The sequence below is a fragment of the Bemisia tabaci genome, chromosome 1, assembly GCF_918797505.1.
Source record: "Bemisia tabaci chromosome 1, PGI_BMITA_v3".
Taxonomy (NCBI): Eukaryota; Metazoa; Arthropoda; class Insecta; order Hemiptera; family Aleyrodidae; genus Bemisia; species Bemisia tabaci.
Window position 1 is genome coordinate 54,275,033 of NC_092793.1, and position 15,022 is coordinate 54,290,054.

The 15,022-nt window shown below is 40.8% G+C and overlaps 1 protein-coding gene across 2 annotated transcripts in view; it reads left to right on the forward strand.

Moving 5' to 3' along the window:
• The window catches only part of LOC109043199 (protein gooseberry), a 36,285-nt gene that overhangs the window by 5,037 nt on the left and 16,226 nt on the right, over positions 1-15,022 (forward strand). Inside the window, exons 2-3 of one of the 2 annotated variants that reach the window (XM_019060329.2) lie at positions 2,182-2,495; positions 4,247-4,370. In XM_019060329.2, the coding sequence (XP_018915874.1) occupies positions 2,182-2,495; positions 4,247-4,370 (438 nt within the window). The remainder of the gene's footprint in view (positions 1-2,181; positions 2,496-4,246; positions 4,371-15,022) is intronic. The other variant, XM_019060330.2, reaches the window with a different exon arrangement.

Here is a 15,022-nt window from a genome sequence, read left to right on the forward strand (position 1 = left end):
CTAGTACTAGGAATCTGGTGGTTCCAACCACTCATTTAGTCACGTGTCCTGGACGCATGATTACCATTATTACTCCAACAGCCGGGAATTCAGTAAATAATTCTACCATTTGTTCCATTTCTTTTTTCGTGTGGACATAGAAGAAGAGTCAATGAATTTTATGAAAATAGGTTTCTGTGAGTTTTCCGAAAAGCCTGAATTTTAAAATGTTTATTGAAACTTCATTGATTTCCTGTGTGTCCAACTGCACATTCGTAAGACTTTTCTTGAATGTTTCAAATATATCTGAAGTCACGGTTTAAAAATCTGATCTAAAATCTTACAATAAAGTCCTCTTGTTTGAATGCAATGCCTCTCTTAGTCGACTGGGCCAAAACTTGCAACCATCTCTTCATAACGACATGGAAAATAATGGAAAAATAGAGGTTACACTCTTGCACTTGACCGTTTCATCCAACCCACCGTTTGCTAAATTCCACCACGTGCGCATTTCGCCACGAAACAAAATTATCACACAAAAGTCTTGAAGGTGCATGTTCCTGAGATTCACGAGAGGGAACCCTCCTCTTGACACAAATTACAGGGATCGTGTGTGATGGGGTGTGTCTCGGTGGACGGCAGGTTATCATTGTAATTACCAGTAACTCACTGGGTCTCTCATTCACTGCTAATAAGTGGTCGTGCATGTTTCCAAAGGAGCAGAACACAATCCAGAGACTCTGCTATCTCCCCAGTATGTACCTACAGTAAAAGTAATTTTGGAAAGTCAACGCTCAGATTCGCAAAATGATAATTGGTAACCAAAATGTGTTTAGGAAAAAAGCTCTCGCATGTGTCAGCCTAGGGATTTGCGATTTAAGAACTAATTCTTATAAAAAACTTCGCGAACAACAAGATTGTGCCAGGTGCCACTGGTTTCCTCTTGAAACAAACTGAGAAAAGCTTTCAAATTTGACGCTATCCTGAGAGTCCACCTCTTTCTTTATCCAGTAGTCATACTCTCCATCCAAAGGATAGGGATGAAATGGGACGAAAGAGAGAAAATTCATTAACAGGGTTGCCACTGTATTTGGGGACTCAAAAACTGCAAACACGGCGATCAACAAAACATGGCCGATGAGATTCTCAGAATTTTCTTTTTACTAGCTAACAATACCCCCTTTAACGTTGATAAATATAAGTTAGCGGATGAAATAAATAACATTCCCAAAATTTTCTTTTCCGGGAAGTTTATTGTTATTTTATTATTATGTCCAAAATGTCCAGGAATCGAGTTCTTTTCATCCGAACTTTTTGCCACCGGTAATGACTTTTCCTGAACCTGTTAAAACTCGCCTCCTTATGACACAGCTGTTGCGTTACCGTTACCATTAGAAATGCAGCTTTTGAGCCGCGTCTTTTCCTTTCAATCCTGCCCTTGTGCTTTGTGTATCGTACTTGCTGAGCGCCTCTCTAATACTGCCGTGCTAAGGAAGAACGCCGTATGAACATGCGAGAGTTGCCAAATTTCCTTCGATAAAACGTTTATTTTGGAGGAAAATTATGAATATTTTTCCTTGAAATTTTCAGAAGTTTTAGATCAAATGGACGAATTTCTACCAAACAGACCTATGTGCAAGTGAGAAATATGGGGTGTGCTCGTTAGTTCTCTTTGCGTAAGAGTGAATGAAAATAATAAAGCGCCAGTGACGTCGGCGGCAGCGGAGCCGTACCAGGGAAAAACACCGTCCCCGCCGTCTCCGTTTAACTCATGAGCCCTGTCCACAGGCTCTCTTGCCATGCCCGGCTCATGAGTTCCGCATTCAGTTGGCACATAGGTCGTTGATAGAATGCAATATCCGTTTTCCAATTCTTCAAAGGAATCACGCACACTTTTACATTGCTTTTAGCAGCTTCCACAGCACACCCATATTTCTCACCTCCACATAGTCTATTGGTAGAAATACGTCCAAATTACAAACAAAATTATCTGAGAAACGGGTAGACAAAAATTCAGCAATTTACCTCAAAATTAGTGATTTGCCAGGGGAAATTTGGCAACGCCTGAGGGCCCATACGGCGTTTTTCCTTAGCACGGCAGAATAATGTGTGTTGGAGCTTTCCCACTTGTTTCTCTGTTGTTTCGTTAAAGTGAGAATATTGACGGCCTCGATTGAAATGATTATTTTCTTTTTGTTTCAGGGCAAGGCCGGGTGAACCAGCTCGGAGGGATTTTCATAAACGGGCGACCGCTGCCGTACCACATGCGACTCAAGATCGTGGCGATGGCCGGCGAGGGGGTCCGCCCGTGCGTGATCTCGCGGCAACTGCGCGTCTCCCACGGCTGCGTCTCCAAGATCCTCAACAGGTACCAAGAAACGGGGAGCATCCGCCCGGGGGTCATCGGGGGCAGCAAACCCCGGGTCGCCACCCCCGACGTCGAGAAGAGGATCGAGGAATACAAAAAGCAGAACCCGGGACTTTACAGCTGGGAGATCCGGGAAAAACTCATAAATGTGCGTATGTGTTCCTGCAAATCCTTGATCAATTTATTATGCCAGGAAACTGCACATTGACAGTGAGACTGCAGAGACGTGTATCTTGCCTCACGACGCACAATAATATCATGTAGTCAATTAGAGAGGTCGGACATAAAATTTCCGATTAAAACTGCGAACTTTGATATTGCAACTATCTCGTCGCATTTTAAATTTTAAGATGTGCCTCCGGTAGAAAATTTTACGAGGAAATCAATGAAACCACTTCTAGAACCTCAAAGTTTTATACAAACGGAGTTTAAATCGTTTAAAGTTTCCAAATTTTGTCCGACCTCTCCTATTGACTCAATCCACTGTGCGACGTTGCTGATTTCCTGACGTATTTTACTTTTTGTTAGTAAGGACAATTTTTAAGAATTTCGAGTAAAATTCAGCCGCATGACGGTGAAAATAAATCCTTTAGGAGGATTGAAATGATTGACCATAGAAAAAAACACAAACTACGAAGGAAATTAAAAACGAAATTATTTTAATATTTTAGTTACACCGTGCTACTCGGGAAACAAATAGGGGACGGGGAGAGGGGGGTTTCTCGTGGGAGTTGAAAGAAGAGAAAGATCGAATAGAAAAGACAAATTCCTTACCAAGTTCGCACTATGGTACCGGTCACGGTGTTTTTATGCTCTTATTGTCTATAATCGTGAGTAGAACTCTTCTACTTAAGCGTTTAAGTCTCCAAACATACGCAAAAGCGGTAGCGCTAAAAGATTATAATGACGCATGCTTACACGGAAAAAAATAGGGTAGTTGACATAACCATGCAGCTGCTGGTTGTGTACTACCCTATTTTTTCCGTGTATTCATGGAGTTTTAACGTATCACAGTGCGATGAAATTACGAATTTCTTACCTTCCTTTTCTTCATATTCTTCTCGGACGGGAAATAAATAAAAAACAGTTTCTTGAAAACAACGTAAGGTGAGCACTCACGTTCCTGGGACGGTTTATTGGTAAACGGTAAATGCGCTTGAACCCAAACTCGGCCTTTATTCGAGATTAGTCATAACTTTAACAACTTGAATAGATTGATGCGGATGAAAAAAATTTATCGAGTCTACAACCAATTGAGACCAGAGGCCGTCTCATTATTTTATGAGAGATGATACCACTATTCGACCACGTGGGAGCTCGTATTGCCAACACTAAATATTGAAGGCGAACTCTTACGGTGTTAATAGTAACCTCTTCAGGTATGATAAAAGACTGCTCTTTGAGTAAGTTTCCATCGAGCCTGCTATTTCACAACGATACCACTATTCGAACACATGGGAGCTCATATTGCCTAAATTAAAATTGAAGGCAAACTGACACGGCGTTACTGTAATCTTTTCCTGTTTGGTAAAAAACTTTCTTTCTCTACGTGATTTCTAAGTAACCGTATCATCATGCTACCACTATTCGGATTTCCTCTTATACCTTCTTTTTATTTTTCCTCTTCTTCTTAGAATCTTCTAATTTTCTATCCCTGAGTGCGTTATTTTTCTTCCTCTTGTCTGCTTTTTTCATCTTCTACCTCCTAAGTCTCTTTCCTTTGCCTCTTCTTTTACTTTGTAAAAGCTTACTATTACTAGGCGCACATTATGAGTCATACATTTCGAGGATTATACATATATTTTATTTAATGTGTATGTATAAGCCGCTTTAATTTTATTTAATTTAGCATAATTATGAAGGACCCTCGTTTAAGGTTGTTTATTTTTTTGCTCCCAGCAGGATGGAGTTTGCGACAAAACAACAGCACCTTCGGTAAGCTCCATTAGCAGGCTTATCCGAAGTGGTAGCAGGAAAGAAGATGGTGACCTAAGAAAAAACCACTCTATAGATGGAATTCTTGGTAAGTCAATGCTGCATTTCTTTTACACAATCTTATATAAACCGTTAATAAACTAACCCGCACCGATATTCGAATCGAAGCACAGAAATTCTCAACGCCTTTGAACATGATGAATTATAAGTGCGCGGAGCAACTTAATTCTTCCCAGTCGGCAAAATAAGTAAACCTCCCCCCCCCCCTTTCATAACGGGGAAGATGTGAGATTCTCACAAACCACAAACAGAGACACAAATCATAAAACAACATCAGAAATTGGTGCCCTCTAATCTGGGTTACATTAATGCCTATAACTAACTGGACTTGGGCCCGAGAGAAAGAAGACGGGAGCCGGGCACGGAAAGTAGGAGTTTGGAAAAAGAAACGAAGAAGTAGAATAAAAAGACGCGGAAGGCGCGAAACAATAATTATCGAGATGAAGACATTACGAGCGCTGCGGGCCTGGAGAAAAGCACAAGCCGTACAAACAGCGAACACCAAAGCGGAGGGGGCAGCTTTCTTCGCGTTCAAACGCGTGGAAAACGCGAAATCACTCGTGCAGGCAAATGGGGAAGCGAAGCGCCACGGAGACGAGGGGTGAGGGGGTTCCTGAGAAGAAAAGGAGGAACGAGCTTTGGAGGCCAAAGCTGGGCAATTCCCGTGTTGCCACCTCGCAGTTCTTTCAGGAATTTTAATTTTGACCAAGAGAGCAAGATACCAACCACATGTACAAATAAGAGGTCCCGTGTGCAGCTTCGTGGGTAAAATTGTTGTGATATGTCATTCTCTTCTTTAGGATGTCTAGAATCAGAATTTCGATGGTGTCAAGTTCAAAAATTGAACCGACGCCCAGAATTCAAGATGGCGTCCAAGATGGCCGCCGCCATGGTGAAAGTTTTAAATTTTGCGGATAGCGTCGAGTCAGATGTCGATTCCTATGTAAAATGACACGAGGAATCCGAATATCACATTTAAAAACACCCCCGACCCAAAGGAGGGCTCCAAATCCAAGATGGCGGCCAAAAATACCACTCAGGGGTACTAATTTGCCTATACGGGTCCAAGTGCATAGTGAGGTATCAATTATTAGGTTTTCGGGGTCGTAGAGTCCGAAAATGAGGTCCATTTTTCGCTGCGGCCCTCCAGAGACCCTAAAATCAAATATGGCGCCCAAAATGGCCGCCGGTTTTACGGCTGAAACACCAATTTAGCGCAGCTACGATAAGCAATACGTTCAAAATTTAGTTTTGTGGGGCAAGGAGTTCGAATAGGAGATCAAATGTTTATTCCTACAAAAAATTAAGCCTCCGAATCGAAAATGGCTACCGTTTTGGTTGCCAGTTAGAGGCGCAGGCCGGTAAATGACTATTGATATTAAGGGGATTTGCCGAAGGAGCTAGGGGTTTCGATAAGGGCCGTTTTTCGGCCCATACCCTGAAATTCTTCAATTTTACGATTTTTTTGCTTCTTGGGAGTCTAAATGTTACGGAATGTGTCATGCTTTTGTCATTTTCGGCCTATTTAGGGGTCTAATGCTGGCCTAAACATGAGTCTGACGGCTAATTTTTGCGGAAAATTCGGGTTTCTTGGCATTCGACGCGCTGCGCCCGCTGTTTCATAACGATCAAATATCATCGGAGGAGCAAATTTTCCTTCAAGTATGTTCATGAAGGGTGTAAGATATAGTCACTCTGGCCAACTTTCGTCGGTGGCAACCCTTGTGCTCAGTGTTCGAAACTCACAGGCGCCAACGCGCCAAATGCGCCTAAAACATCGGTCATTGCTCCTAAAAAAGAAGGCTCTGCGCCAACGTGGCCCTTAAAAATTGCCCCTTTAAAATCTGAATTTTCTTATTAGGTGATCATTCGAAATTTTCAGCATTACAATTAGTGTATAGGCAAAAAGTCAATCTGGCCCCTAAAAAATCTTCAATGGCGCCTAAAATTCAGGCTTGATGCGCCCCATGGCTCCTAAAACTCAAAGGTGAGTTTGGAACACTGCTTGCGCTCATAGTGAAAACGAAATTTTTAGACTTTACTTGTTTTTCATCATTATTTAGATGGCGTCTGATTAGATCACAAATCTTAGAAATGCGTAATCTTAATAGGCGCAGTTCGAGGCTTTCATAGCGCAAATTTATCATAAAATGCAGAAAAATTACGCTTTCGTACCTTTAACACAACATACTTTCGAATTGTTGCATTTAACAAATCTGAAATTTGTTTGAAATTTTAACTCTGTTTAGACGCATTTCGAGGCTACCGTAACACAGATCTTCATGAATTTCCGCAGAAAAACTTTTTTTTTACCTTAACACGAAATACTTTCGAATTGTTACAATCAACAAATCTGGAAATTGTTTGAAATTTAAACTGTATTTAGACGCATTTTTTGACGAAAATTTTATAAAATACTAATCAAATGAACACTGTGGTTTCATTTAAGACTCTACATCAAAAGAGATAAATATCTTCGAAGGCCTCAAACTTATTCTTTTCTCGTCTTTCCTCATCATCTTCTGTCTCCTCTTTCCTTCACTCTTTCCCCCTTTTTTTTGCTTTCGGCGGGGGGGGGGGGGTGGGGGGGGCTTGAGCCCCGTACCTGAAAGTGACATAGAACCCTGTGGGCATATCCGGGTGGTATTACCAACGGCAGGTTGACGGTAGAGTCGTGGGCTGCCCAGCGCATATTGCATCTGTCATCTAGTACCTCGCTCATTACAGATATGAAGCTGAACTAGAAAAACTAAGCGTTTGCTAGATGAATACGCGTCATTTCTCCAAAATTCTACAATGGTAGCTCCAAATGAGTTGTCTGATGGGAGGAACCTGATGAAGAGGCAACAGATGAGGAAGCGGTAAGGAGGCTAGGCAGGAGTAAACCAGGAAAACCAGAGTTTCCAATTATTTTTGGGAAGTAGAATTCTGATCGATCGCAGGCAATAAAAGTGACGGAGGGCAGGGCTTGTCAGGGTGGGTAAAAAATCAGCATTGAGAACTCGTGATTCTGACACATGGCTTACTTTTTATTCGGATCCCAGATCACGGTCAATGTTTCAAAGTTGCATCTTCGTGCGTAAATATCACGTCAAAAATTCGTAAGATAATGGGTCGCCTACAAGCTCAAGATCATAAAAAAAACTTTACCTGCAAAAAATATGATCTATTTGCATCCCTGAATACAGTAATTTGAGTTCTACGTATTTATTTAATGCGCATAATGCGAAATAATGGCTCAAATCTTGGGCCAACTCGGAATAATTTTCTCGATTTTTACCGATGATATGTGGCAATGCCGCGCCGCGATGGGGGTCTCTTTAGATAAATACATGTATTGAACAAAATAATAATAGATAAATGCATGTGCATATTCACTAGTCATGTGATCGTTACGTATGAAAAATCAAGGGTTTTGAACTTTGCTGAATGAGCTCGACGAAGAACAGCCTCCAAATACTGAAATAATCACAAATAGTTTCCTGTGATTTTAGGCAACAAAATATGGCAACACCGGCTTTTTCTTTGGAGGAGGGGGGGGGGCTTTTAATTCCATAAAGTTTTTTGGAGGGCTACGTACAATTTCCGCCAAGGAATCTATTTCTGGTTTAAGATGAGTAGCCCTTTTTTATGCCATTTTAATAATAATGATGAGAAACAAGAAAATTCTAAAAAGTTCGTTTTAACTATGAGCGCAAGGTTGCCATCGACGAAAGTTGGCCAGAGTGACTATATCTTACACCCTTCATGAACATACTTGAAGGAAAATTTGCTCCTCCGATGATATTTGATCGTTATGAAACAGCGGGCGCAGCGCGTCGAATGCCAAGAAACCCGAATTTTCCGCAAAAATTAGCCGTCAGACTCATGTTTAGGCCAGCATTAGACCCCTAAATAGGCCGAAAATGACAAAAGCATGACACATTCCGTAACATTTAGACTCCCAAGAAGCAAAAAAATCGTAAAATTGAAGAATTTCAGGGTATGGGCCGAAAAACGGCCCTTATCGAAACCCCTAGCTCCTTCGGCAAATCCCCTTAATATCAATAGTCATTTACCGGCCTGCGCCTCTAACTGGCAACCAAAACGGTAGCCATTTTCGATTCGGAGGCTTAATTTTTTGTAGGAATAAACATTTGATCTCCTATTCGAACTCCTTGCCCCACAAAACTAAATTTTGAACGTATTGCTTATCGTAGCTGCGCTAAATTGGTGTTTCAGCCGTAAAACCGGCGGCCATTTTGGGCGCCATATTTGATTTTAGGGTCTCTGGAGGGCCGCAGCGAAAAATGGACCTCATTTTCGGACTCTACGACCCCGAAAACCTAATAATTGATACCTCACTATGCACTTGGACCCGTATAGGCAAATTAGTACCCCTGAGTGGTATTTTTGGCCGCCATCTTGGATTTGGAGCCCTCCTTTGGGTCGGGGGTGTTTTTAAATGTGATATTCGGATTCCTCGTGTCATTTTACATAGGAATCGACATCTGACTCGACGCTATCCGCAAAATTTAAAACTTTCACCATGGCGGCGGCCATCTTGGACGCCATCTTGAATTCTGGGCGTCGGTTCAATTTTTGAACTTGACACCATCGAAATTCTGATTCTAGACATCCTAAAGAAGAGAATGACATATCACAACAATTTTACCCACGAAACTGCACACGGATGCACATGTGGTACTGGACATATTAGAAATTTACCCAAAATGGAATCATAATGGGAGTTCCATTGAGCTAAAGCTGAAAAATAAAAGAGATTAAAGACTCTCTTTTGACTTAATGTAAAAATAACATTAAATCCATATTCGGTTTACTGACACTTCTTTTTGCGGTATCTATTTTAATCCTACAGAAATTCCATAAACAGTACGCGAGTTGTTGACTCGAGCAAGGTATACATTCAATTACAGATACGAATTTTTAAGACTACAACTACTATGACATTCAATTACTATGTCACTCTAAGAGAAGCTTTCACGGTGATATGAGAATCATTTGCTATCTTCAGCACATAATCACTTTTTATAATGTTTAAGTAAGCATACTAATTACAAATTTGTAAAAAACTTATATCTCAACCAATTCGTATAATCATTAAGTCTCGTAAAAAATCCATAGAAAATTTTTTTTAAAAAAAAAACAACTCATCTCAAGAGTAAAATGAGGGACTCAAGTTCCATTTACTCTGTGTTCTTTTCAAGGTACAATGCAAGGTTACTCTTAGGAACACGACCTCAAAAATTATTCCCTGGTACCTAAGAGCTAAGCCTGGGGTATGAAAGTAAACCTTATAGAATGTACTTTCAAGCTGCATAGGTGCCACTTCCCTGGAAATTAATTTTACTCAGCTACAAAGGAGAGTTGATATTTTGGAAACAGTTTTTAAGGCTGAAAACATCAATAATTCACTTATCATGCTGCAGGAGATTTGATAGTAATCATCATGCAAATCGAAGCGTTGACTCCCTTGGAGTAATTTTCACGCTGTAAGGAAGATAACAGTGCGAGGTTTCTAAAATATATATATGTTTTGATAACGTTACGATGAATTCATTCGTAATTTAGCGTTAGGGATTCTAATTCGATTTTCTCGAAAAGTCGATTCTTCCAGTACAAATCGACTTAATTGCGACGATTTTATTCGGTTCGATTAATCGCGTAGATCGACTTTTTCTCTCACCGTCGAAAATTCCGATTTTCGCTACCCGAATGTATCAAATCGGCACGTGAGCTGACTTTTGAACAAAAATTTTAGCGAACCTCCTGGAAATTTTCATTCGATTCCTTCAAAGAGTTCGAATTTTAAGCCGTCGTGATTTCTCGATTTTTAAGTCGATTTTCCGGAAAATCGATTTCTTTTGTCAAGATTTAAATCGATGGGATTCTTGAAATAATCCCGAAGACTATCGTGTGAGCAACTGAGTTCAGAGGTTATAGCTGTGTCTACAGCCATAACCTCTTTTACAGGCTTTAACCTCTTTTACAGGCTTTAACCTCTTTAACAGGCTTTTAATCGGCTTTTAATTTAATAGGCTTTTAGCCCAAAAAAAAAAGAAAGAAAAAAAAAAGGAGAAGAAGTTTAGAGGTTAGGAAACTTGGCAAGGAGGGCGCGGAGCGGGCGGAGGGCGATCATTACGGCAAATAAATAGGGCGATCGCCGTATTGCAACGAGCACCAACGCCGAGCCGCGGCGGGCAACGGCAACGGCGTCGTCCGAAAAGACCACACACCTAGTCAGAGTTACATTAAGCGCCTCTGCCCTCACTAATACCTACAATTTGACTAATGTGGTACATTGCACCGCCGAGTGTCCCGTAAGTACCCGAGCCGCTCTTTCCTTTGCCACCCAAACGCGCTTCTTGCTAAAAATTCTTCCTCCCAACTTTCAAACTCCAAACTCTAACCAAAATGATGCTTCCAGTAACGCAAAGCACGTATATTTATTGAGTTGAATTTTTTAAAAATTTGATGCTACGTACAAAAATTCACTGAAAAAAGTTCGGCTCCAGGGGCCATAATTACGGGCTGTATAGCACTACCGTGCGTTGCGGGTGAGGGAACCGTAAGTCCTGCAATCAGGATCCAAAGCAACGGCCTCTAAACCTGTTGCAAAAAGAGCTCAGAAGCTGAGGCCGGTGCTCCTTAACGGCCCCTGAATGCGGGACTTACGGTTTTCTCACCCGCAACGCACGGTAGTGCTACATACCCAGCCTGTGTTTACGGCATCTGGAGCCGGAGATTTCTGTGGAGTGCGAAACGCGATAAGAAAACTCAATTTGTGGACTTAAAGTGCAATGACACATTGGTGACACTGTGAATAAGATAGGGTCGTTTTCTTCTTCTTTTTAAACAAATAAAAAGGGACGATCCCTTCTGGTATAAACGTTACGCCCCATTAGCGAAATTGCCCAGACCGCGGAATGAGCTAATTTTTTCTGCCCGGCGTCCGCGAACTAGCCATCCCCATTGCCCAGTTTGGGAACTGACCGATGTTTTTGCCCAATATCCGTGCATTTGATAGCAATTCTATCAAACTGAATCTTATTTGCTCAGTAGATCGCTGAAAATATCGCTCAAAATTTACAAAAAGTATGCTGGGCGCAAATGAATTTACTTTAGAAAATGTTCAACGGAAACTTTGGAAATCGTGACTTACGGTCATTTTAGGTCACTTGGCTACACTGTTCTAACAATGGGAGTCATCATTCGTTCAGACTTTGACGCTTCACTCGAAATGAGTAACTCGATTAAATGGAAAGAGAGGAAGTAGATAAAATGATTAAAGAAGCCAGGAAACAAGTCATTTGGGATCCTGCCAGATCAATTAGGAAAAAGGCATCCTCCCGTTCCTTCAAAGTTAATCAGCTTGAACTCTTGACAAAGTTGGCACCATTTGAATTCTTCAATGAGTAGAGAATAGCTACACTTATGACGTTTTTGCCTTGAATTTTATTCTCATTAAAGATCATCAGATATTTTGATTATCATCGTCATCCTCGAGGGACAATGTAATCGAAATAGGTTTTCGATTAAAGTATCGATGCAACATCAGGGTAGTAAGATGAAGTCAAAAGGAAATTCAAAGCTAACAGTTGCACCACCGCACAAACGCTATTCACATACGGGCTTAAAAATAATCCCCCGGAAGAAGCATTTAGTCGCAGCTTCTAATCATAAAAAAGAACTGGAGAGCTCCGAAGGGCGACACTGAAGAAAAGGAGCAAAAATATGGCGTTTTCTGGTCAACTCGACTGTGCGCCGCACTTGCTTGCCCTCTCCCCTCTCTCCCTCATCCACCAATGCTCACCATTCATCATGATTAGCGAGAAGCTGATGATTGTTGTTGCGCCGATGTTGGATGCTGGTGGTCTGATCTGAACCGAGGGTGGTCGCGATCCGGCGTTAGTGGCGGGCCCGACTAGCGACTCCCAGGCCACCCTTATCATTTGCACTCCTAGCACCATTCTCACAGGGAAATGATAAAATCATTAAAGCGGAAGATTTCAATCGTGAGAGAAAGAAAACTGAAAGGCAAAAGCGGATCCGGTAATTTGGCAACACCGGACTACCTTCATTTAAATCTATGTTAAATAATCGATTCTTGTCGGAGCACATGTCCCTCCCAAGAATCGATACATTTCCATGGGTTTAAATGGAGAAAAAAAGATGTTGCCAATTTGCTGGATCTGCCAGTGCTGAAAGGAAATCGAATTAACAAATCCGATGAGACTTTAAAGGCTGGGCGATTAAACTTGCGCTGAAAAAGGCAACTTTGTTGAACGCACTTTTTTTGTCATTTTCGCTGGATACTAAGTGTAAAATGCATAATGCATCCAAGCTTTCTTTGAGAAGATTAATACTACTTTTGACCTTTTTTTTAAAGATTCTGGGGTTTTAATGGGCAAGTTTTTTTGCATGAGATTCATGACCAAGAATGAAATTGTAATCGTTTCTGAGACAGTATGCTGGATTCAGTTTTCAGTCAAACGAGGTTGTGTGAATTCAAAAATATTCTGCCAGATAAGCTCAAAAGACGGTTAGATAAAAGAGGAATTCCAAAAAATGAACCAAAATCAATCGATGAACCATAGTCCAAAGTTACAACTTTCAATGAGTGCATAGTTTTTTATTAAAAAATGTGTTGATGCAGCTTTGAATGTCATCTAGGCAGTTTTAGGACAAGAAAAGCCAAGTTTCGTCCAGTTGTTTTATTTTTCTTTCTTCTATTCATATAGATCCAAAACAAGTAGGTTTGGATTTGTTTATGCCGCTAAATCTATCTTTAGTGGTTGTTCAGCCACGTAATGTCTATTAATTTTTAACCACTTTCAAAATTTTGTAATTTACTTTTCACAAAAAAATTACACGTATACAAAATTCAGCATAACGGTTAATTATGATAATCAGGGAATTTACGAGTTTTAACGCAGTACTATAATTCCCTCGAAAAATGCTCACAAACACGACCATGACCATCTGAAGCGAAATTTCAGACCATCCGTTTCACTTGACTCAAGAAGTGACAAGAAATATTAACGGTATCCCTCATCCCCACGAGAAAATCAACACTAACTCCTCCATTTATTATGGGGGTAGATACGATGGGCCTGATATCTTCATTAGGCGCACGCTCTATACTCCGTTTGTATAAATGAAACGTGGACGAGTATCATTAGGACGTATCTTTGCCAAACGGAACTATAAGCATTATGACGTGAGCCGTGTTATGCTTGTGTTTTCATGGGTCTCAGGGCTCATGTCATAATGCACTCAGTTTCGTTAGTAGAAATACGTCCATTATATCATTTAAGAACCGGAGCGGCGGACTCAAAACCCACCCCCGACCCCCGTTCACGGGGGCGATGAATAAAGAGCGAATTAGCCCCCTGGTAGCCTGATATGCAACAGTATTTGTTTTTTGGGTCACGGCCTTTCAAAGAAACTGAGGAAGCCCCATTCTACTCCTCTCTTTCAACTGCACTCTGGATTACAGGCGTGGAGGCACCTTTCGTCACGGGATAATGATAGGTTCGGCGGGATCTCAGGTGTGAGAAAAGTGTCGTTAAGAAAAAACCTTCGGGGTAATCATCGGTTTGTCCGGCAGCCCGGCGATATACTGCACCTTAAACTACAGGTCCTCGATTTGCTCGGCTTGTTTTTATCGTTGCCTTTTTAGTCACGTCTTCCGAGAAAGTCTCGTCCAAATGCGAACTGCCCATCTATATGAGACTGATCGTCTCAGTGCTCCGGTAGTCAGTCGCGTCAGTAAAAGATCGGAGGATTCTCATTTTTGAGAGGCTCTCGATTTCAAGAGCTTTGATTTATCAAGGCTCATAAAATTATTTGGGGTAATTGCTCTTTACATCCTTCGCTTAGTATGTTTTAGTAGAAAAAATAAGCATTAATAATAAGAAAAGTAAAGACAACAATAAAAAAACTATGGAGACTTTTTTACAACATCTATATTGAACGAAACATTTTAGGGTTTTTTCCACGTGCATGACTTTATTTCTAGGATTTTTACCATGACGCATTAATTATAATCGCACAAACACTATAATCGCCGTCCCTCGAGCATGAGGGCGTACCTCAATATCCTTTTGAACCCTATTTTACCTTTAAATCAATGCTTCCTTGATAAATATGTTTTTAAAAATATTTCTTTATTAAAAACTCGTTCGATAATTTGAAAAACTTGTGAAATTTTCTCGAGAATTTCTACTCATAAATAGATAAAACTTGACAATTGTTCAAAAATGATAATTCCTGAACGGCCCGCTTGGAGGAATTCTGGGGGTCTCTAGCAACTGAACGTTAAGTTCTCACGCCTGAAGTTTGAGCAACGAAACCCTTCAGTTCACCTACCCGAGGGATTTTTCTCCGTGTATTTCACCATTAAATCGATGCTTTCTTGATAAATATTTTTCTAAAATATTTCTTTATTAAATACTCGTTCGATAATTTGAAAAACTTGTGAAATTTTCTCGAGAATTTCTACTCATAAATAGATAAAACTTGACAATTGCTCAAAAATTATAATTCCTGAACGGTCCTCTTGGAGGAATTCTGGGAGTCTCTACAGCAACTGACACCCTTGTCCCATTCGCCCGGTTACGATTTATTGAGTTAACGATTCATCACGCAGTGGTTGCTAACCTTTCAAAGTAAGTCCTG